The sequence below is a fragment of the Adiantum capillus-veneris genome, chromosome 14 (genome assembly GCF_014529385.1).
Source record: "Adiantum capillus-veneris isolate H3 chromosome 14, ASM1452938v2, whole genome shotgun sequence".
In the NCBI taxonomy this organism is placed as follows: Eukaryota; Viridiplantae; Streptophyta; class Polypodiopsida; order Polypodiales; family Pteridaceae; genus Adiantum; species Adiantum capillus-veneris.
The window spans coordinates 71334197-71358597 of record NC_140944.1 but is presented as its reverse complement, the minus strand read 5'-3'; the positions used below and the strand labels follow the sequence as shown (position 1 = coordinate 71358597).

The 24401-nt window shown below is 45.4% G+C and overlaps 1 protein-coding gene across 4 annotated transcripts in view; it reads left to right on the top strand.

The window, feature by feature from the left end:
• The window catches only part of LOC147442597 (uncharacterized), a 104402-nt gene extending 80740 nt beyond the window's left edge, over positions 1-23662 (top strand). For all 4 annotated transcript variants that reach the window (XM_086528737.1, XM_086528738.1, XM_086528736.1 and 1 more), the window contains 5 exons: positions 10736-10875; positions 22347-22458; positions 22609-22648; positions 22757-22816; positions 22905-23662. In XM_086528737.1, the coding sequence (XP_086384863.1) occupies positions 10736-10875; positions 22347-22458; positions 22609-22648; positions 22757-22816; positions 22905-23036 (484 nt within the window). In that variant the 3' untranslated portion in view covers positions 23037-23662. The remainder of the gene's footprint in view (positions 1-10735; positions 10876-22346; positions 22459-22608; positions 22649-22756; positions 22817-22904) is intronic.
• The last annotated feature ends 739 nt before the right edge of the window (positions 23663-24401 follow it).

The window sequence follows — 24401 nt, the reverse complement described above, 5'->3', positions numbered from 1 at the left end:
AACCCGGGAAGTTAGCACCTTTCTTTTGCTTTTTGTTGTGCTTTTTAGCTTTGTTTTGCGCGTCAAAAAGCTGAGCAATTCGTGCATCAACCACCTCTTCTAATTCTTGCTCTGTGTACATCTTGGGAGTAGGAGGTTTCTTGGGTGGTTTTGTTGTCTGCCGCCACTACGTGTGCACCTCCTCCAAAGAGGTCTCGCTCATATATTTTGCAAATTTTGGGTCCTTCGCAAAATTGAGCATCATCTTTGTTGCGTCGCCGATCAATCGTTGACGCTCCATCTCTTCGAGCTCCGCCTGAGGCTGAGGCGGGCCATACTCGCGTGAATCTTCGTTGTGATCCCTTCCCACATCTCCGGATGCAGAGGGAGTCGACTGATCTTTGCCTGAAGCCATAAGTGCCGCAGAAAAAAAAAGGAATCGGATTTGCCGTAGAAGAGAAATCGGCCGTGCTCAGATACCACTGTAACAGACTTGGACACTTCAAGTCGAGAATCTACCATGACACCACAAATTATCACTTCAAACAGTTCACAATTCACAATTGATTCGACATTGGCCCGGCAGAGTTCCGTGCCTAGAGATATTGGCCCCAAAGACTGGCGCCCCTTTCGGTATTCTTTTTGTATTAATCTGTGCTCAAAGTGCAAGAGTGCAGGTAGGCGCTCACACTCAGACTCTGCATCCAGATGCTCTGAGTTGTGAGAGGCCTACCTGCTTATTTAAAGATTACAAGGGATGCTAAAAGCAGAGCCCAAAAGCTGAAATCAAAAGCCTTGTTAAATAAAACAAAAGCTTTCTGCTTTTCACAATCTCTCTCTCTCTCTCTCTCTCTCTCTCTCTCTCTCTCTCTCTCTCTCTCTCTCTCTCTCTCATTGCGTAGCATAAAGCAGGTCCCAAAAGCTGAAACAGGCTGCCGTAATATGCGCCGCAAAACGCGCTTGCGTTCGTAAACCCTGCCACGTGGTATATTCTCCGCAATTTCCGGGTAGCCTCGCCACGTCAGCATTTTAGTGTACTGGGCAGCCACGTCACCCTTTTCAGCCTGCCAAGGAGTCCTTCCCAGGGGTGTGTGTGTACTGGGCTGCCACATCACCAGTTTGTGACAGATCATGCACTTTTGACATTTCAGTTTCATTTCAGTATAGTACAGCCCAGACATCAGGAGGTAGGTCACATACCCATTATACATTTACACAAGAGACTGACTCAGTTTATACAGACGAGATCTATAGCCGTCTATGCATAACTAGTCCTCGCCTCTCAGTGGAGGAATGCACCACTTTACTGACTGAGACACTGCATGGTGCAACATCAGAGGCATACCCACACACTTAGCCGGGTCGGAGGCGACATTCTGGGAGCATGCCCCAAAATAGTTGGTATGATGAGGAGCGCAGAGAGATGAGAGCCCAGCTTCAGAGGGATCTTCTTTTAGGAGTCATCACTTACAGAAAATCTCGGATTGCTTCCCGACGCCTTGTGCGACGGAAGAAACGAGCTTACTTGGCCCAGATGGAGCGAGACTTGTATCAGCTGTTCTTGAGTAGAGACTCAGGAGAGGCATGGCGATTCTTTCATCAGCACTCCCCTCCCCCAGTGATTACTTCTCCTGATGTGTGGGGCCAATATGCCTCATACTTATATACGGTTCCTGGACAGGACCCCCTTCCAGATCCTATAGAGCCATGCCCACCTACCAGCACCTTCTTTACCACTGAGATGGTAAAGAGAGCTGTAACAAACTGCTGACGTGTCGACCTATTGAAGAATGGAGCTACCGGCCGAGGGGCCTAAACCCTAAGAAGAACAAGTAACAGAAGAAGTGTCACAAAGTGATGACGTGGTTGCCCGAGAGCAAAAACCCTAACCCTAATTTTTGCCAAAAACCCTAACTGTTGAAACCCTAATTCTGGAAACCCTAACCCTAAAACCTACAAACTCTAATTTTGGATACCCTAATCCTAAAACCTGCAAACCCTAATTTTGGGAACCCTAACCCTAAAACCTGCAAACTCTAACCCTAACCCTAAGGGCAGCAGGGAGATTTTCGCGTTTTGCGCTGGCTAATGACGTGGCAGGCTGAACGGATTTCCGTAAATTACACTGGTAGCTTTTGGCACTGCTTTTTGGACAGAAGCTTTTGAGTTTTAAAGGCTTTTTACTGTAACTGCTTTTCAAGCCAAGGGCCTTTAAATATGAGGCTAGGGCTCATTCTCTGGCATGCTTCCTAGCAAAGGTGCAGAGTCTGGAGTACCGGCTTGTACTGTGTTGATGCAATATAAAGAAATAACGAAAGGGGTGCCAAGGTTTGGGGCCAATACTCTCTGGGGTGGAATTCCGCCACTCCGTGTCGCATGTCGTCTCTCTCTCTCTCTCTCTCTCTCTCTCTCTCTCTCTCTCAGTTCAGTTGTTATTGAAGTGCTAAAAGTCTGTTCAGTCTGTTCTTTTCTATTGGCACGTGGTGCCCGCCTTGTGGCAGTGGTATCAGAGCATCAGGCGTGTGCTTTTCTGAAAGCATACCGTCCTACAAAAGAGCAGATAGAGATTTTGGAATTTTATTTGAGGTACCTTCGCCCTCCAACCCGGACTTACTAGCCACTCCCAACCTTACTTCATCGCGCATCGGGCGCGCTTCGGTCTTCACCGCTCATGTCTTACAGAGCATAAGCTAATTAAGATCACTTGCAAGAGAAGGATCCAGATTTGTTTCAGGTCACTGTTTTTCTCAAAAGCAGTGCCATGCAGATGTTGATGTCTACAGCTACCAAGCAGCATACTCCACGTACTTGGCAAGCTTTCAAGAAAAAAAAAATTTGCCCGAAGTTCTATGGTTTCTGACATATTCCTTCGGAGTGCAACTTCTGGCAGAGTGGGGTATGCTGAAATGCTTGCCATGGAAACCCTAGCAGATTATAACTTGAAATTTCTCGACATCTCTCAGTAGATGTCTCTTCACGAGCAGATGCCAAAGAAACACTATTTGTCCAAGAGCTGATGGACCATGTTGTGCTCGGCTACGACCCTATAACTCTAATTTTTTGGTGCAGGTTTCAGGATGGAAAGTCGGTCGACTTTTCGAGCTCGACTGATGTTGAGAATGCTTTTTAAGTTTGAAATCTGTTTGAGAACTTGTTTGGTGATCTTGTTTGAAATTTGTTTGAAATGGATGGTATCTGTTTTGGTGCCGATTTGAATTGTTTGACTGTGGTTTGATATCGGTTTCAAGGATTGGTGATTTTACTCCCGGGTGGAGAAGTGAGAAATATTGTTTTGGTACTGTTTGAACCTCGGAACGACGCAGGCCGATGCCTGGGGACCATTTCATTGTATGTCTGAAAACCTCGGAACGATGCAGACAGATGCCTGGGGAGCGTTCCGTTGTATGCTAGAAAACCTCGGAACGACGCAGGCCGATGCCTTGGGAGCGTTTGGTTGTATGCTTGAACCTCCAAGCGACGCAGACTGCGGTTTGGGGAGCGTTTGGTTGTACAGTCCTCTGAGCTCATGGCCCGAACCTTTTTAGGTTATTTGCGGGGGGAGTGACGAGGTAGTCGTTGAGTAGCTTCATACCGCAGACCGTTTGTCTCGAAGGAGTGCTCAGCGGCGCTGTTTGTTGTGTCTTGTAACATGCATATGTAAGCATTTGTGTTGCATTGTGATGTGCCAATTACTGAATATTCCTAATTGGATGAGATTGCCTGGGTATGTAATTTTAGTGCATCAAGACACTCGTGGAAGATCAGTACGGGCTGGGTGTGATGGCTAATTTTACTACGCCGGAATATCAAGAGTTCCGATCTGGACGAAAGAAGAAGCTAACTCCTTGATCAAAAGAGCAGAACGGAGAAGCTGACTCCTTGATCAAAACAGCCGGAAGGAGAAGCTAACTCCTTGATCAAAACAGCCGAAAGGAGAAGCTAACTCCTTGATCAAAAGAGCAGAAAGGAGAAGCTAACTCCTTAATAAAAAGAGCAAATTGATTGTCCCTTCGAATGTCCCTCGAAAATTTTTGAGCTAACTTGAGTTGTTTTGCAGATATGCTGTAATTGAGGACGATTACTCTCTTTCAAGAAGGGGAGATGTAACAAACTGCTGACGTGTCGACCTACTGAAGAACGGAGCTATTGGCCGAGGGGCCTAAACCCTAAGAAGAACAAGTAAGAGAAGAAGTGTCACAAAGTGATGACGTGGTTGTCCAAGAGCAAAAACTCTAACCCTAATTTCTGCCAGAAACCCTAATTCTGAAAACCCTAACCCTAAAACCTGCAAACCCTAATTTGGAAACCCTAACCATAAAACCTGCAAACCCTAATTTTGGAAACCCTAACCCTAAAACCTGCAAACCCTAATTCTGCTGCCAGAAACACTAAAACTGCAGAAACCCTAACCCTAACCCTAAGGGCAACAGGGAGATTTCCGCGTTTTGGGCTGGCTGACGACGTGGCGGGCTGTACGGATTTCCGTAAGTTACGCTGGCAGCTTTTGGCATTGCTTTTTGGCAGGGTAGTTTTCGTTCGACGTACGGGACGTCTAGTACCGTTCGGTCGGACCCGTTCCGTTCCGTACGTTTAGTACGTTCTGTACGATCGAAAAATGTAGCCGTTTATGACCGTTGGCGGCAGTTTTTGCACGCGTTAGTGGGCGTTTAGGGAGCCGTTTTGGAGCATGTTTGCAATCATGTGGCATGTACCAATGCCTATTGCCATGCTCTCCCTCTCACATCCATAATGCCCCATGCTCTCCCTCTCCCATGCTCTTCCTCTTCCTATAATCTATTTAAGCAACTCCTCCACCTTGTTCTCAACACAACTTACAAGCTACAAGCTCTAGCCTCTCAATGCTCTCATCATCCATGTGCTCCCATTGAAGCTCTCAAGTGACAAGGCTCAAGCTCTCCTTCTCTCCCTTGGGTTTCTCCCCCTCAAGCTCCCATTGAAGCTCTCGAGTCTCAAGTGACAAGCTCTCCATCGTCTCTCCCTTGGGTCTCTCCCTCTCAAGCTCTCATAATTGTAATGTGTCTAAATGTCAAGTTTCTCTAAGGCCTAAGCCTTAGGCTTAAGAATTATTTGTTTTTTTTAATTTTGAACGTACATAACATCATCGTACATCATAATTTTTTTTAGTTCGTTTAGTACCGCACATTGTCGTACGTGTACAAAACGTACAAGACCGTACGAGACCACCCTGCTTTTTGGACCAGAAGTTTTTGAGTTTTAAAGGCTTTTTACTGTAATTGCTTTTCAGGCCAAGGGCCTTTAAATATGAGGCTAGGACTCATTCTCTGGCATGCTTCCTGGCGAAGGTGCAGAGTCTAGAGTACCGGCTTGTACTGTGTTGATGCAATATAAAGAAATACCGAAAGGGGCGCCAAGGTTTGGGGCCAATACTCTCTTGGGTGGAATTCCGCCACTCCGTGTCGCGTGTCGTCTCTCTCTCTCTCTCTCTCAATTCAGTTGTTATTGAAGTGCTAAAATTCTGTTCAGTCTGTTCTTTTCTATTGGCACGTGGTGCCCGCCTTGTGACAAGAGCCATTGACAGAATGAGGACCAACAGGGCATATGATCATGATGGTCTAGTAGCAGAGCACTTTACACATGCTAGAGATATGTTGGTAGAGGTTCTTGCAATGTTGTTCAATCGTGCCATGTGTGAGGAGTTACCTGAGACTTGGAGGTTGTCTACTATTGTGCCTATCTTCAAAGCAAGTGATCCTACAGAGCTTGGGAATTACCGCACTAATATGGTTGGGCACACATTGGCATGGTTGTATGCATCCATTCTTGAGCAGCAGTTGAGTAATTGGGCAGAGGGTGAGGGTGTACGAGCAAAGGGCCAGGCCGGTTTCAGGAGAGGTTTCTCCACTCTTGATCATATTCTGACACTCAGAGCCATCATTGAAGAGGGTGGGTCGATGCGCAGACTGCAGGAGATGGGGATGCCCATAGTGTTGATTTGGGGGATTATGGCTCGATACAGATCAGTGATGGGACATGTACGCACTCCGGAGGGGATATCTGATTTAGTTCACTCCACCATTGGGGTGAAACAGGGTTGCCCATTGTCTCCTACTCTATTTGGTATGTATGTTGATGAGGTGTCTGATTAAATTGACAGAGAGGGTGATAGAGGTGCCCAGTTGGCAGGGACGTGGATCCCATTGTTGTTATATGTTGATGATATTGTGTTGATCTCTGACTCACCAGAGGGTATGCAGCGACAGTTGGATGCATTACACAAATTTGCAGAGGATAGTGGATTGTCTGTAAACCTTGGTAAAACCAAGGTTATGGTGTTTAACACCACACCACAGTGGATCAGGAGATCAACACCGACTTTCACATATGGTCAAGACATTGTAGAGTATACAGATGCATACACTTACCTTGGGGTTGTCTTCACTGGGGCGAGGTTTTCTTTGGGGAGAGCAGCAGAGACTAGACTGACTAGAAATTTTGTGGCCTTGGGAGGCTTGGAGAGGATGTGTTCGCAGGTTCAGTTCCAAGAACCTCGGACAAAGTTATGGCTCTTTGATACCTTAGTAGCCTCAGCTATGTTGTATGGGGTGCAGACATGGGAACCTTCTGTAGGCCATGATGGTTGGAGACGTATGAATCTCATTTTACAATGATAACAATGATCCATGAAATTTTACATGGAGTTGTGGGGAGAGGTGGTGTGGTTCTCATCCTTTTTGTGTGTATGTATGTGTGTTTGAGAGAGAGAGAGAGAGAGAGAGAGAGAGAGAGAGAGAGAGAGAGAGAGAGAGAGCTTTGATTTTAAATCAGGTTCTTCTTGCGATAGTGTCACATGCACATGGCTCTGTGTGCCACGTGGACATGCTTCATCGACTTTTAGAGCCATTCCTATGCATATCTCTAGATAGGAGTGTTTAGAATCCTAGGAAGATTAATACCGGCAATTTTGTGAGCCTGCTTGCAGGACTTGCATGTCTAGACGAGTAGTCTCGCATAATTGGTTTGTGCATGTGTTTTGACAGATATTACACTTCGGTGGGCATCTGACATGACGTGATGTAGGTCTAGCTAGAGGAATGTGTCGGTCCCACTTTTTCGTCGAATGGTTCACGGATCACTGAGTTATGGCCATTCGACCGCGTGAAACTCACTTGTGCATACATTTGCACATTTTCCCGACCTGTCACCCAAAAAGTTAGTATAAAAGAAGCACAAGGACCAGCGTTTTTCATCAGTTTCCTAGTGCAAGTTGCAGATCATCCCAACGTTTTCTGTAGCTTGCAGTGCTCCTAGCGTTTTTGCTCCACATCGCAGGAATCAGCCCAGCAGCCAGCGTTTTGGTGTTTTTGGCCCAGTTCCTTGCCAGAAAAACCGCGCAACTGCTAACACAAATTCCCTGCTACAGCTAGGACATTTCGGCAGCCATCAAGCCTCTTCTTGGCCACTCACTCGCTGCATCGAGTGCTTCCATCACTGTCCATCATTTGCTCCATCATCACCTACGTTTTGAGCCCTGCTAAGCGCGTCAAATCTGCTGCGTTTTTGCAGTCAGCCATCAGCCCTTCATTCCTCTCACATTGGGAACGCAATTCAGCTCAGATCTACCCCTTGGTGGCCATTTGCAACCCCACAACAAGACGGATCCAAAAGTGCATCAAATCAGTCCCGGAGGTGCTTCATTTCAAAGAGTTACCGCGGTGACATTTCCCTTTCAAGTCAATAGAGTCCGCATTTGCGGTATTGCATGTGCGTACATTCCATTTATGCAATCAAAGGCAAATACCTCACCGGAAACGGTTTGGGGGGCCCTTCAGAGGGTTGGTTGGCACCCCATCGGGTGTCGTGTCCTCTCTCTCTCTCTCTCTCTCTCTCTCTCTCTCTCTCTCTCTCTCTCTCTCTCTCTCTCTCTTCGGAGACACGGGTTCAGTATGGAAAGATTACCCCCCTTCCAATACTCTCTTGAGGCCCCATCACTGGCAATTACACGAACGGAGATTAATAAAATCATCCGACAGGATCTTATACAGTTGGATACCAAGAGGACATGGGTAGACCCTACACAAGAATTGGGCACGAAGATGGCCGACTACAAAGAAAACTTCCTACAACTATCTGAAGATGGATTTGTGATCCGCCCGAGTTACATGGATACCCACCTGTCTCATGGTTTGAGATGTGCTATTGGTCAGATTCGTACATCCTCACACCAGCTGGAAATTGAATTTGGCAGATTTAGGGGAATCCCACTTGAGAGCAGAATTTGCAAGTTATGCGGAATGGAGCCGGAGACAGAATTAGACTATATAGGCCACTGCACAGTATACTATGAGATACGGGGGCGTTTTCATTGCCTCTTTAAAGAAGGCTTTGGACCTCTAGATAGAATCATGCAATACCAAGATCAAAGATGCTTAGGCTTGTACCTACTGGAACTACATCGGCACAGGGATAATCTAATGAGAAGACAAAGAGCACTACAGCCTCAGAGGCTGATCACAGATTTCTTCGGATTGAGAGAAACAGGAGTGGAAGGAGAAGCAAGAGGCCAACAGCCAGCACAAAGGAGTACCCACAGTCATACCAAAGGCACGCTAATTGACAGAGCGACTGAGCTTAGGAAATCGAGACGACCACGACCAAGATGCAGAAGCACACTTCACCGGAGGAGACTACAACAAAGGATTAGAAGCATTCTAGCCAGACACCTAGAATGCTCCTAAGAAGTTTATTTAATACTTTGTATTTAGTTTTTCACATTTATTTTCACACTTTCACACTTTTCATCTCTACCTCTCTCTCATTCTCTGTGTAAAAGGAACCATCATTTGTGCTAAGTAGCACACATTCGAGCAAGGGAAAAAGAAAGGATTTGTGGAAGTGTGAAGTCTAGATCTTGTCAACCATTTCAATTTTTCTGCACCTGACAGATAGCCTGGTTTACTACCTCTTGCTTGACTCTTACCCCTAGGGTTATGTCCCGGTTGCGGTGCTTAGTGCATAATTTTCTGTGGGGTGGTCTGGATGCTTTTTGAGACACGTGACCTAAGTTTACTGGCACACTGTTATTATGCCTCGAGAGGAGGGAGGTTTGGGCATTGTTGATCCGGAGATGCAGATTGGTGCATTGCTTGCCAAGATCATGGTCCCACGTATGATACAGACTGGTATTGCTATTCCTGTAGATTGACATGCCATGATTGAAGGATAGACTACCTTACCTTCTCATGATGGGCGGTGGGCTTTCTTTGTTCCCTCTGGTCGGCTGATTGTATGCTTGTCATGGGATTCTTGCTTGTGATGTGCTCAGACCGGTCATCATGGATATCATTGACGACTAGTCATTGAGGGTGTGATACCACTTGATCAACATGTGGATGTTCGCTGGTGACCTACTCACTCCCTTCTCTGGCTGTGGCAGATTACTAGCACACCCGCCATCATTGGTCTCCCCACCAGATTTTTTCAGTTTTCAGACAGGTACCGAGTATCCATTGGTGCTTTACAAAGAGCTATTTCAGTAGGTGTTTTTAGGCATTTGGGGTGTTGGAGATTAGCCTTTAGGTTCCAAACTTTGGTAAGCTGCCAGGTTAGTGGTGGTGAATTCCGTTGGGTCACCTGATCCAGTCCTTGGGTTGCTTTTGGCTTTTAACTTTGTTCATGGGAGGTGAGTCAGTTCTTCATTATGGACTTGGATTAGCTATTGGGATTAAACTCTCAACAAATACAATGAGTAGCCTAGCATTGGCACTTGGATTCAACAGAGCTTAGTGTTATTTGTATAGGTGGAGGGAGGGGTGGATCTAGCTAGCCTCGGCAAGGGCCTTGCGGTTAGAGTGAGATTTCTAGGCCTATTGCCAAAGTTTCATCCGCATTATAGAGATTGACAGCAGTCTTGATGCACCATCCGATGCTGTTTACACCCCTGCTCAGACATAGGTGCCTCCAATTAGACAGGTCTATAGACTCAGGGACCCACCATAGGATCCAACTCTAGAGACTTGGTTCTTCTTTGTCAAAGATGCCACCTGCTTTTCTTGAACCCATTAGGGTTCTTGGGGATTCTATTGTACCTTTGTGCAGTTCTGACAGAAATGATGTTCCTCTTGTTGTGCTTTTGACACAGTATGAGGGGAATCTTCCCCCTTTTGTATCATAGAAGAATGTCTATGATAGGAGATGTGAGAATAGTTTGGGTCACTTGTATATTTTTGGGATCACACATCTGTAGTGATTGGATTTGTATATGATTTTGGGGTTGTGTCCTTAAGATGTTTATTTTACTAATAGATTTTCTCTCCCTTCTGTTTATCCATTGCCTTTTGCTGTTAGATCATTCCCGTTGGCGGTCAATGCCCGGTGTTAGAGCTCTTTTCATTGCAGATGTTCCTTGTCCTTTTCACCCCTGGTGACTTTTGGAGGTTCAAGTTTTGATATACAATAGTAAGACTATGCTTTTGGTGGAAATGCTTATCTTTTAGAGGCTGATGTCATCCTCCTTCCACTTAGCATGCCAGAACACTTTGCGCTCTCGTTAAGAGAGGCTTTTTACTCTAGCTTTCAAGTTTCTACAGTTTTCCATGTGGCTAGTTGTATCTAGTTTTTACAGTTCCCTCAAAATCGGCACCATTTGGGCGTTCAAAGGGATTTTTCAAGTGAGAGAGAGAGAGAGAGAGAGAGAGAGAGAGAGAGAGAGAGAGAGAGAGAGAGAGAGAGAGAGAGAGAGAGAGAGAGAGAGAGAGAGTCCTTCACCCTTGGACAGGTTTGCCAAAAGAAAGCTTGACAATTTCAATTTTTTGGGTAATTTGATACAAGTTAATTATGCACCAATATATGAAACCGTGGAGGACACGAAAGACAAGTTGGAAGAGCGACGAAGTGTTCTTTTAAGTAGAATAAGATGTAAGCTACTTATTTTAGTGATCTTGCTTTTGCTACAACTTTGTACCAGTTTTACTTGAAGTTTGAATGTGTTTCACATTGATATCTTTTTCGTGGTTGCTGGTTGAGCCCGACAAGCACACGCCATCCCAAGAACGTGTTTGTTTTGTTTTTAAACTATAGGCCCTTTGGCTTTATTGGGGCTGGTGATGGTTGATGCAGGGGCACATCATATTACTTCTCTCTTTGTTGTTTAACATGGAAAGGTCATATTGGAGATTTCTTGTATTGCAATATTATCGGCTTGATTCAACATACAACAATTTGGTTTGATGTTACATTTATCCCAATTAGATAGCCCAATTGGTGAAAACAAAATCACATTGCACAATCTGACCTTTTCCCATCCACGGCCATACAAAGTCACGTCAGTACTTATAAGAGCTGATTTATGAATATTCATTTGCTAGCTTGAAGCCACCACTAATGAATACCAGGCTGATATTGTCCTCTGATAATCCTTTATTTCTTTAAGGAACCAATATACTTCTTTGGGCAAGCTTGACCAATTCTCCATGAAGTATCAAATGAGAATGTCTGTATGTGTGTGTGTGTGTGTGTGTGTGTGTGTGTGTGGTTTATCTAGAGGATGACTTCATCTAACGGCCTGGCCATATGAGCACAAATATGCCACATAGTGCTAGAGTAGCGATTGAACAGCTCAGGTCCCACAGGCTAGAGAATGAGGTTTAGCGGGGAGCCAAATTGATAGGACAAGAGGACATGCAAGGTATGTAGAGGTGGAATGGAGATTGAGGAGTGCTAGGTATGTAGATGCCCAACATATGAGAGCATTCAGGTTTAATATATAGCCCTTTTCACAAGACAACCTACACTACTATTGGAGTTGAAAGACCTGAGATTCATAGACACAGGGAGACTTTCCTCCGGTCACCCACACATCTTAGTGTAGAGCGATAGAGACACAGGGAGACTCCTCCAGTCACCCACACATCTTAGTGTAGGGCGATAGAGACAGAAGGGGACTCCTCTGGTCACCCACACATCTTTGTGTAGGGCGACAGTCAGAGAGTTCATGAATTTCTTTTTGAGAGTTGCTCGAGTACCACCCAGTTAGAATCAGGACACTAGGCCCAAAGAGTACATCGTAGGGCCATTCAAGCAATTTTACTTTGACATGAGCCAACGAGACAATGGGAAATAGAGGGAGCTTTCTCAGACCTTGGTACTATACTACGAGGACTCTTCACTCCCTACCCACCTATGCATGCCATACTACACTCCCAGTTTGGTACCAAATGGTGCTAGCTAGTCTTTCGCATATCATTGTTGTGCTCTAATCTGCCCTAATAAAAAAGGTTCGCATCCATTAGAGCTCCATTCCCCTCAATCCTCATACACTGTATATACATCTCCGCGTGAAGCTATTCTATCTTGTAGCATATTTATTTTCAGCACTTTTGATTGTGAATACGTAGAGGACATACACATGTACACGATTCTGTCTCATTGGCCTATTCCGGCCTCTAGATGATAGTTAATAAAGCTCTCTCTCTCTCTCTCTCTCTCTCTCTCTCTCTCTCTCTCTCTCTCTCTCTCTCTCTCTCACACACACACACACACACACACACACACACACACACACACACATACACACACACACACACACACACACACACAAGAAAGCACATCACTAATTCTCTATTACTTTTGATCCCTTGTAGGTGCCACCCAGAAGGTGCCTACCTACAGGGAAGTAAAACTGATACAACCGCCCGAAGGCAAAGTACAAGGCTGCGTGAAGGCATAGAACCTCTAAAGAGCTGAAGCCCATCAGTGATTGGAAAAACTGAAAAAATAAGGCCCGTAGGCTGAAACAACTAACACGGAAAAAATCCTAGAGGAAAAACCCCTCCTAGTAAAAGTTCCCTGATTACTTGGTGGAAAGCCTAGAGGGAAGGATATCGACCAATGCCTTTGGAAGCTAGGCACCTCATAGCTGTCAATCGAAGAGTCCTCCAAGTAAAAGATCAGGGGGCAGCTATGCTACCCAAGACCGCCACGCGAACGGGAAGAAATTGCATCAGCAGGAAGGAGGATGAGGGAGAAGAAGCACTGGGGAACACCGGAGAGAGTTGCAGCAAGATCACCACACCACGCAGCCAAGCACACAAACCTACACACACAGTCACGCATTCCGGACACCACACTCAGAAACACCGAGTCACAAGCAGACAAATATGCCAACGCACCAAGTAAGCTGACATGCACACAAGAAAACACTCACATAGGCACACACGCACACACACACACACACATTGACACACGTAACATACCCTTGGACTAACACACGCAAGGAGGAGCCTCAGCCTCACAAAAACACACACCCACACACACGATGACCCAACCTCTGGGCAGCTGAGCAGAGGGGCGAGGGCGGAAGACTGGAACATCAGATGCGAAAGGACAAGGCAACTGGGGTTGATTTTGTGGGCGCACAGCCGCCACAAGGAAACAGCCAAGGGACGAGTTGTAGCCAAGAAACATGGCCGAAAAGTGGACATCAGGTCGCAAGGGGCGGGCAGGGGATGGTGTGCTCGAAGTAGCCTGGCGAGTGAATGAGCGCGATCAGTAGGGGCTACGTGAACATGGGCGACGACAGCAAGCAACAATAGAGCAGAGGTCGCTGGAGCTCGTAGGGTATGAGTCTTGCAGCTAGGGTGACCACGCACGAGCAGGAGCATTGAGCAGGTCTTGGTGCACGCAGGGGCCTGCAATAGACTTGGACACCGGAAGTCGAAGATCTACAGCAACACGTGAGTAGACTGCAAACAACTGAACTTAACTCAAAAAGAGGGAGAGAGAGAAGAGGAAATTGACACGGAACGGCAGAGTTCTGTCCCCAGATGCATTGACCCCAAAGGGTGGCGCTCCTTCTCGGTCTTTCTTTATTATTGAGCTTCGCAAAGTACAATGTCCGAGGGTCCCCCAAGCTAATCTGCCAAGAGTGAGGCCCTAGCAACTTATTTATAGGCCCATGGCTAAAAGCATACAATGAAAAGCATTGCCCCCAAAAGCTCTTGTACCAAAAGCTGGTGCCTCGAAGGCTGCCCTGTAAAACGTGGAGATCCGTACATTGGGCCATGTTAGCATGCTACCGTAAATCCTGGACCTATCTGTACGCTGCCACGCCATCATCCTCCACGCATTTTGGGCCCTATGCTTTATTTTTAACGTTTAGGCCCCATCGGCTAGGTCCTATAAGGTGGGAGGGGTTAGGGTTAAAAACCTAACCCCTTTAGGCCTCTTGGCCATAATTGTAAGTTGGAAAACTTCTTTTGCTTCTCTAGGCTCTTTTAGTCGGATTCTGTCCTTTAGGCCATGCCACATCATCACTCACAATACCACTGTAATAGACTTGAAGACCCCAAGCCGAAGATCAACTGCAACATACGAGAGAAACTGCAAATAACTTGAATAGAAAGAGAGAGAAAAGGAGAGTCAACACCGCACGGCGTAGTTCCACGCCTAGATGATTGGCCTCGAAGACTGGCGTCCCTTCGTGGCATTTCTTTATTATTATGCTTCACAAAGTACAATGTGCGAGGGTCCTCCTCCTCTCAGGGCTCCCAAGCTAATTTGTAACTTATTTTAGCAATCACATCCAGATTATGCTGATCTTTTCACGGATGTCTTGATCTACTAAATCTCGTTACTATCACATCCACATCACCCCTCATGTGACTAAGACAAAATGTTGCAATCATTTCATCTTTTAGACATGTACTCAAACAATACACGCATGAGAGAGCTCATGTAACATTTTCATTTTAGGAAGTCCCATTTCATAATACTAAAATCATTTTGCAGAATACTGTCAGCCTGTCAGTATACGTGAAATCTCAAAAAAAATTAGTGACTTTATTCCCATCGAGGTAACCCGTGACAAAGGAGCGGAGTAACTCCCCTCTTGTTAGTTCGCACTGCACTAGATGCAACGTACTGATTCATCGATAACTCTTGGAATAGTCGGTGCTAAACCAAAAACCTCAAGGTGAAGCTCTATTATGTGAGGAGTATCTGCTAAGTCCTCCTCCTCCATCCACTTGGCATCAAGAGCCGGAGAATTCTTGAATTTGACCAAATACCGTCGTGTCAGCTTACCTTTCACTTTCCTTGTGAGCAAGGATGAAACTGGCATATGCCTTTCTAAAAGGCGGTAAACTTTAGCTTTTACCTGGAACTATGTCGTCTAATTTCCCTGCAGTTTATGACACAAAGAAACTTCACAAATGATTGTGCAACTGGAATTCACCACTTCAAAACAATCCAGACTTGGTAGCTAGAGTGCTCCCAATTAGATAGTGACACTGTGTTGGCCCCAAAGACCCGTGTCCCTTTCGGTATTTCTTTATTCAATTGAAACAAATGACCCAAACACTCTCACCAAGCCGTCCAAACCTGTCAAGGGCTGAAATTGCAGGTTTTGAACCCAATTTTCGACAGCATCACGCTACCAAAGCTCGTGTAGGTTAAAAGTACACGTCTAGGACGGATTCCCTTGCATTTTAGGAGCTTTCCGGTGAGCTGTAGGTCAATTCCAGCATGCTGTATTTTCTATTTTGGTCATTGTCAAGTGCCCAAACCCTTGTATAACCACCCCAAGGCTTCCTTGAGGCTTCCCTGGTGTCATCTTGCAGTTTACGTGCAAAACCCTGAACGTGCAAATAAACATAGCAGGCTGTAGTTCTCTATTTTGGATTGTTTTGAGCAGAGAAAACACGTCTATGCGTGTCTCAAGAGCTCCCGCACTCAATGGGATAGTTCCCCTTTGATTTGGACGAGTTTTCACATGAGAAAACTCTACGCTTTTGCAATTTGTCGCGATGGAACTGTGCGTACCTATGGGGGAATAGCAATTAGCTAATCCGGTTCCTATTCAGAAGGCTCTTGCCTTGGCAAACACGCATAAAACCCACATAATTGTACATGGTCATCTGTAGCCCAACTAGTGGGGGCATTACTATATATGCAAAGGGGGGAGAGAGAGAGATGCACGAGAGCAAATCATCACGTTACATGAGACAAGGGAGAAGGCAAGCTTTCCATTAAAGCTAAAGAGCGTGAAAATCCACTCACAAAGTGAAAATCAGCCCCAACTCTCAAATTTGGGCATTCCCAGTTGGGAATGAGCCTTCTGGAGTGGCTCTCCTATTGACATGTGTCCACTTTGCCCCATTTGGTTTACTTCCTAACCCCTCCAACTTACAAAGTCTTGCCGAGGGACCTAAGGGACTTAACTGAGCCTAGCCACTTCTCCACTACTCAGATTTCAGTGCCGGTTGGCCCAACCATCTGGTGGCTGCGTGGCCTAGACCCTTGCGGGTGAAACTCTCGGCCAAGGGTTGTTTCACATTGGCCATGCAATGTCCAGGCATTTGTTATTTCAAAAAGAGGGTCCCAAAAATCAAATAAAAATCAAGGGAAGAAAACCAACAAAAAAGTTAGTGTTTGTCACAGTCTCGTGACATATCCCCCTCTTGAAATCGCAAACGTCTTTGATTGCATGCATGCTATACATGCCACATATGATTTAGTGTGATTAGCACCCTTTTATCATCGCATCTATCCGCAAGAAAGACTATCAAACATGAGTACAAATGACTCAATGGAATCTTCACACTTTTGTCAAGCAATGTGCACTTCTTTTGCACTGATCCGTGTGTACATAAGAAGTGCTAGCTCCAGAATCATCCCCCTTTTGAACATGTCATAACCTTTGACCTTTGCTCTACTGAAGTGATCGGGAATACGTGGGTTGTAAACCAAAGGATTCAAGGTAAAGCTGCAATACATTTGGTTTCACTCTCTTCCATCCACTTTGCACCCATAGGTGGATAGTTCTTGAACTTCACCAAATAACGTCTTGTAACTTTTTCCTTAACTTTTCTGATTTTATGTGCCAAAATCTGCTCAGGTACCAAGATCTCATCAAGTTCCTCAACTTCAGGTAGATCTTTGACTGGCATATACTCCGATACGTCTCTCACAAAAGGTCTTAAAAGACTCACATGAAATGCATTAATTGGAAGACACATGAAATGCATTATTAATCTTCCAATTATCTGGCAATTTCAGCCTACATGCAACATCGATGATCTTGTCAATTACTTGAAAAGGCCCATAGTAACATATACGGAGATTTGGAAACAACCTTTCCTTTCCCTTCATCTTCTTTAATCTTGCCTTTTCAAATCGCAATATAGAACCCAATCACCAAGTAAAAACAAAAGTTCACGTCGATGATCAGCAACCTTTTTCTGCTTTGCCCGAGTCTTCTCCAAGGCAAGCTTAATTTGCTTTAACATTTCATCCATATTTTTCTATATATCGATTTGCTTTAAAAAACTTATCAATTTGTATGCAAAATGGGAGGAACCTTTTTGCCACCCTCAACAATTTCAAACGGTGTCGTGTCTGTTGACGAATGCCTATTGTTGTTTGCATACTCAAGTAAGGGTAAATATTGCTCCCACTTGCCGTTATTGTCTGACGCATAGGATTTAAGCAGGTCTAAGACAGTAGAATTGGCCTCTTCTGACTGTCCATCAGTTTGTGAATGAAATGAGGATGGAAACTTAAGCATTGTGCCCATGTTTTCAAACAAGCCTCTCCAAAACAAACTTGTCATGCAAAGATCACGATCACTGACAATTGACTGGCATACCATGGTACTTAAAAACACATTGTACATAAACAATCGTGCCATTTGATCAGATTTTATCTTCTTCCTGACAGGAATAAAATGGACCTGTTTGTTGAGCCTGCAAGTAATGGTTCATATACCGTCATTCCCAATCTACATTCTCGAAAGATCAAAGATAAAGTCCAATAGCAATATTGGCTTATCTGGAATAGGCAGTGGTTGTAACAACCCTGGTGCTTTTTGCTTGTTAAACTTGACCTTTTGGCAAGTTTAAAATCCATAGCAATACTGGCTTATCTGGAATACGCAGTGGTTGTAACAACCTTGGTGCTTTTTGCATGTTAAACTTGACCTTTTGGCAAATTACGCATGTTCGCACAAAGACGTCCACATCCTTCCTTAAAGTAGGCGAATAAAAGAATGTCTCAATTGCTTTCACTTTTGCATCAATATCATGATGCCCTCCGTACGGTGGGACACAACTTTCTACCATAACCTTATGTTGCAATGGCCTAGTGACACAGTCTGCCATGCATCATCATATAACCATCCCTTAGGAGATAGTGTTCATGGCATTGTCCATCTAACAACTGTTCAAAGATCCTTACAAAAAATTCACCATTAACATAATGTTCCTTCATATCATCAAGCTTATGATGATAAGGAATCAACACAACTGAAATTTGTGGCTTTCTTGACAATGTTTGCCCATCGTATATGCTATCATGTCATCAAATAATGTGCCAACAAACTTTAGATGTGGCCGGAAAATCCTATCCATCATCCTATTGAACGTAGCGGGAGCATTGGTAAGACCAAGTAGCATCACTAAAAACTCATATAGACCCCAATTGTAGATCTAAACAGAGTCTTGTGCTCAATTTTATCAGTGGACGTGTCTGAGTTGCCCATAATTCTGCACTCTAGGGTGATCCTATGATGTGCACATTGCACTTGAGCCACGTGGATAGCTTAGGATCTAGTCTGGCACCCTTCTGAGCCTCTCCAAGGACCTGCATGCCAAGACAGATCAATAGTTGCATACCCTCACTTACACAGTATATTCATGGAGTCACTTAGGCATATGAACCATAGTTACAGGGGACGGGGGGGACGGGCCCTAGGGCCGGGGAACGGCAGTAACCGGGCCGGGAACGGCTGGGAACGCCGAGGGACGGACGGAAAACGGACCGGACGGGCGGGTCGCAGGGGGGACGGACCGGGGACGGCCGGGGCCGGACCGGGGTCGGACGGACCGGACGGGGACGGCAGGGGTCGGCCGGGGTCGGATTCAAAAAAGTGACCGTTTTTGACCGTTTGCAACGGCTCTGTGCAGCCCCAACTGCCATATTTTTTAAGCCTTGGCCCTTGGGAGGCTATAAAAGGCTCCCTTGGGCCTCTTAATACTCATAGTCTCAATGCTCAATGCTCATTCCATTTCCCTCAAGCTCAAGGCTCAAGCTCATTCCATTTCCCTCAAGCTCAAGGCTCAAGTTTGAACTTTGAAGCTCTCCTCTCCCTCTTCTACCCACTTTGAAGCTCTCCTTTACTCTCTCTCCACACAAGCTCTCCTCTAACCCTTCTAACTTCTAAGCTCTACTCTCTCGAGTCTCTCCACCATCATGTCATCTCAAGCCAACTCCCTTCTCAAGCCGCTTCTTCTCGAAGGAGGCCCGCCGTGCAAACGTGGTCGTGGTGGGATGAAGTCGACTTTAGCTCGCGTGGCAAAGGTGGCGGTGCAAGACCATGGACGTGCAAGCTATGTCCATACAAGAGATCAGGTGGTTCAAACAAAGTGCGAGCCCATCTTCTTCATGAACCCGGTCACGAGGTGAAGTTTTGCCCTCATGTAGCTCCCGAGAAGAGGTTGGATCTTCTTGAGAAACTCACGGTGTATGAGGTTGCGGAAGCGGCCAAGAGGGGCCGTTTTGTTGCCGTTGATCCCTCCGCCACGGCAACACCGCGAGAGCAAAGGGAAGCCAACCTTGACGACATCTCTCGAACCTTCAAGAGCCATGGATCTACACCGTCCTCTTCCCTTCCGCATCGCCAAACCACTCTCAACGAAAATTGGAATCCTAAATTGAAGGAAGAGGTAGATAGGTCGGTTGCCCGATTCTTCTTCCACGACCACATTGCCTTCCATGCTTCGCGGTGAGTTTCCCTTGGCATATGCACATTGCAATCTTCCATTTTGTATTCATAATGGGTTATAATTTCTCGACTCTCCATACTAACGCAACATGCTCTATTTTGTGTGGATAGGTCTCCATACTTTCGAACCATGGTTACGAAAATAGGGGAATATGGCTCCTCTTATGTGCCACCTTCATCGGAGAGGCTTCGCACCACCCTTCTTGACAAAGAGAAGCTTGCCGTGGAGCAAGCGGCCCAAGCAACAAAGGATTTGTGGGAGACCAATGGCGTCTCTCTTCTTGTAGATGGATGGAGCGACACCCGCAAGCGGTCCATCCATGGGGTGGTGGCCTACTCTCGGGGGGAGATGTACTTTGTGGAGTCACATGATGCATCCGATAGTGGCAAGGCCGCCGAGATGCTTGCTGCGGAGTGGACAAGCACCATAGAGATCACCGGCCCGGAGAATGTCCTTTGTATGGTTGCAGATGGACAGGCGTCAAATAGGGCAGCCGGAGCTATCATTGAGGGCATGTATCCCAGCATCCATGTCACATTTTGCATGGCGCATTGCCTCAATAACCTCCTCAAGGACATAGGGAACTTGTCATGGATTTCACCCACCATTGGTGACGCCTCTCGAATTGTCTCCTTTGTGCTCAACCATCAAAAAGTGCGCCATGAATTCTCAAAGAGGAGCCAGTTGTCTTTGCTCAAATATTCAGAGACAAGATTTGCATTCAATTGGCTTATGCTAGGCCGCTTGTCTACATGTGGCGGAGCCTTAAGGGGCCTCTTTCTCAGTGATGAGTTCCAGGCCATGCCGGAGTCTACATCAGCAGTAGGATTGAAATGCCGAGAATGGGCCGACGACGCCGCTTGGTGGGAGGAGGTGAAGACTCTTGACGCCATGGTCAAGCCTATTCCACACCTACTTCGAGTGGTGGATGGCTTGCAGCCATGCATTGGCAAAGTCTACGAAGCCATGGATCGGATGATAGAGGCACTTGAGAAGCTTGTGCCTGACCCTGTTCAGTATGCGGAGATTCATGGCTTGTGTGAGTCGAGGTGGAATGGATACTACTCTCCACTTCATGCGGTAGCTTATGTGCTTGACCCTGAGTTTCAAGGAAGGCGTCAAGAGAACGACAAGGAGGTGAGCAAAGGATGGCGGCTTGCATTGGAGCGCCTTGAGCCTAGCAGTGACATTAGGCGCAAGATTAGAGACGAGCTACTCAACTACAGGCAAAAGAAGGGCTCCTATGGATGTGTAGATGCACAGCTTGATCGCAACAAGATTGGCTCGGTTTTGTGGTGGGAGGACTATGAAGGAGATGGCCCACATTTGCAGCGCTTGGCTGTTCGTGTCCTTAGCCAAGCATGTACCACTAGTTGCTTGGAGCAACTATGGAGTGTGTACAGCCACATTGCCTCTAAGAAGAGGAATCGCCTTGGCGTTCAGAGGGCCAATGATTTGGTGTTTGTGAGCGCTAACTTGCGCATGCTTGCCAAGAGCATCACACACAAGGCAGATCCTTTCACTGAGTGGGAGATGGCACAAGAGAATCCATCTATGGCCGATACTCTTTTGGAGGAGCTAGAGGAGGATTTCGAGCCTCAATGCGAGCCTCCCGAGCCGGAGCCCTCATACGTTGCTGACGACCTCGACTACGACGACGATGTGGAGATTCAGCAGGCGAGCACTTCTTGAGTTTGATGATCATTGATCACTCGACTCTCGAGTCTAGACTCTTGAGTCTACGACTCTACCTACTACATAGCCCTTTGTACTTTTTGTTATCCTTGAGGCCTCAGGCTTGTCTTAAGTCCTTTAGGCTTTTTGACTCTTGAGCCCTTGTGGCATGCACTTCTCATTTTGTATCCATCGATCATCGATGTTTTATTAGCACATTTCAGCCTATATGACTCGTGTTCTTTGGTCTATTTAGTGTAAATTTATGGTCAAAGTGATGCTCTATGTGTGTGGCATGTGTGTAGGTCAAAAAATGCCAAAAAAACTCTTTTTTTTTTTTTGCCGTTCCGACCCCCGTCCCCGTTTCCTGACTTTTGCCGTCCCGACCCCGTTCCCGACCCCGACCCGCCGTCCCATGTAACTTTGATATGAACAGGTCCTTAAGTCATGTAATAATAAATTTCCTTTTAATGAGTGGAGTCACGGGGTTAGAATATTGCTTGACCTCCCTTCCGAGATGTATGCACGTGAGCCTTGGCCCCTCCCCCTTGCATCAGATGAGAAGTACCCTTGCATGGGCAGATTGTAACCAGCACCATCCAGTGTTTTCCCCATCTCGGGCATTTTGCCTCTTCCAGCGATTCCAGCATCGTCTTAACTTTGGCCTCTCTCTCTCTCTCTCTCTCTCTCTCTCTCTCTCTCTCTCTCTATATATATATATATATATATATATATATATATATATATATATATATATATATATATATATATATATATATATATATATATATATATAGATATTAGACTGGGATTTCAGAGTATTTTATAGGCAATAACGGTCATTTCTATGTATCTTATGTTGAAATAGGAAAAAAGAAGTGAATTCTGATTGCTTGATACCAAGTTGGCGGGATAAAAATGTTTTAAATGTTGCAGCTGATCACCAGGGATACTTAAAGTGGAATCAGTTTCAGCCAACACCAACTATTCCTCAGATGGAAATTGCTAAGCAAACAATCCAAATGCCTGGTTCAGAACTTACAACAATGTAAGAGTTTTCTTTGTTTTTATGGTTCCATTGGCAATGTCCATTCTTTGTGAAAACGCATCACAATTCCTTTGTAGGACTTACTTAAGTCTCGAGTATTTTGATGTTTGTGAGCAGTCTTTGCTTTCTTTTGATTTTTTCTGCTTTCAGCGGGGACTTTGGACTACATCCTTCGCCACAACCAGCACAGGTATACAGGGCAGTCCGCTGCTTACTGGTTGAGTTCTGTCTGGTTATGTCTTTCAGAAGATTTCATCTCTTTCTGGCATTTGACAAATGAAGTGCATTTCATGTGCAGTATTTCCCAACAGCATCCATGAATGCCACGGTGCAGGCAGTGCGGCAAAAACTCAATCAGGTAAATCGGATCTATTTCTATATGAAAGATCGAAGTTTCTTCTGTTTTTGGTAGCTGTTCTAATGCTATTTTTTGTTTTTTCAATTAGATTTCACAAATTGGAGAAAATCCATCCGCAACGACATCTAGTGAGCTCCAGCAGCTAGATCGGAATTCTTCTTCAAAGGAATTATATCCATCAGGAAAGAAGCCTCGGGTTGATGGCAGGCGGAGAATTTAGGAGTGTAGGCATGGAGTTAGTAAGTGGACACAGCATTGTGCATTGGAAGAGTTCGACACTTCTGCAAGCATAGAGTACGGGCCCAGGTCCACTCCTCTTGCAAAAGCCATCCGAACGAAAAAGCTGTATTTGTCTGGGCGTGAGACGACTGCAGCAAAGTCATGGAGCTAGAGTTACTACTACCTGCTGTCTCCTTTGATAGAGCACGGAGAAGGCTCAATCAACGGACAAGGCTAGCCCCAATTTCACCAACATAGCCATGGATGAAGGCTTATCAATAAACCATTGTAGGCCTGTCATGAAGGCCCAAAGAGGTGTGTCATTGTTGGGTGTTAGGGGTTGACATAGGACACTGCTTATTTGTAATCAGTCTAACATTTCATTGAATGTCACCGCTTCTTAGGCTATGGATTCTACTGAAGCGTTTTTCTTATAGTAGGCATCTAGGATATCTTCATAGAGATAAACCAAATACATATGAAAAACAAAGAGCGATGTCTGTAGTCCTTTACATGCACTTGTTTCTTCATCCCTGTATCTCTCTGATTTCAGCAGCTATTGATTGATGTACATAACGTGGACAAGCCAGTTTAGGCCCAAGGGAAACAATGGTTTTGATGTCTTCAGCAAGGAGTACAAGAACATGGTTTATGGTTTTGAATATTGCAGATAAAATGTCATCTACTCCAAAGAATTTCCATCTGCATGGGAGTCCAAATGAGCTAGTCTAATGGTAAGGCTCGTGTGGTTTCAGGTCCTCCCCCCCTCAAACCCAAAAAAAAAGAGCATTTTGGGTGCTAGGGCTCTTGCGATTGAACACTTGGGTGGTTCCTCATCAGGTTGGTGGATCATGCAAAGGGGCAATGCCTTTACTGTTTCATCATGCCACCTTTGTGTTGATCATAAGGATCATCATGAGTTCTGCTTGTACCATCTCATATAAGGTGAGAGAAAATGTCAGGCTGGTCATGCATTCTGCAAGGACCAAATTGATATGGTAGAATACAGCATTGACACATGAGCCTTAGTTATCTATTACTTTTTGAATAGCTAAGCCTCATGCATGCTCACACGCCTTTGTTTTGTAATTACACCACAAATGTCATTTCCCAAGACTCAGTTCTTCTAAAGCCATGCATGCGAGCATTGCCTTATTCAATAGGCCACTATCTCGAGTAAGGCTAGATGGTACCAAGGACTGTTGGCAAGCTCTCTCCTTCAATACAGAGCGAGACACATAGAAGCATGTTACCCATGTCCATTTGAGAGCCCTTGTATTGCATTACAAGGGGTATATCAACACTGATTGGATGATAGGCACTCTTGCCCTTAAAGTTTCAATTTCAAAGTTTTGTGGCAGCTTAG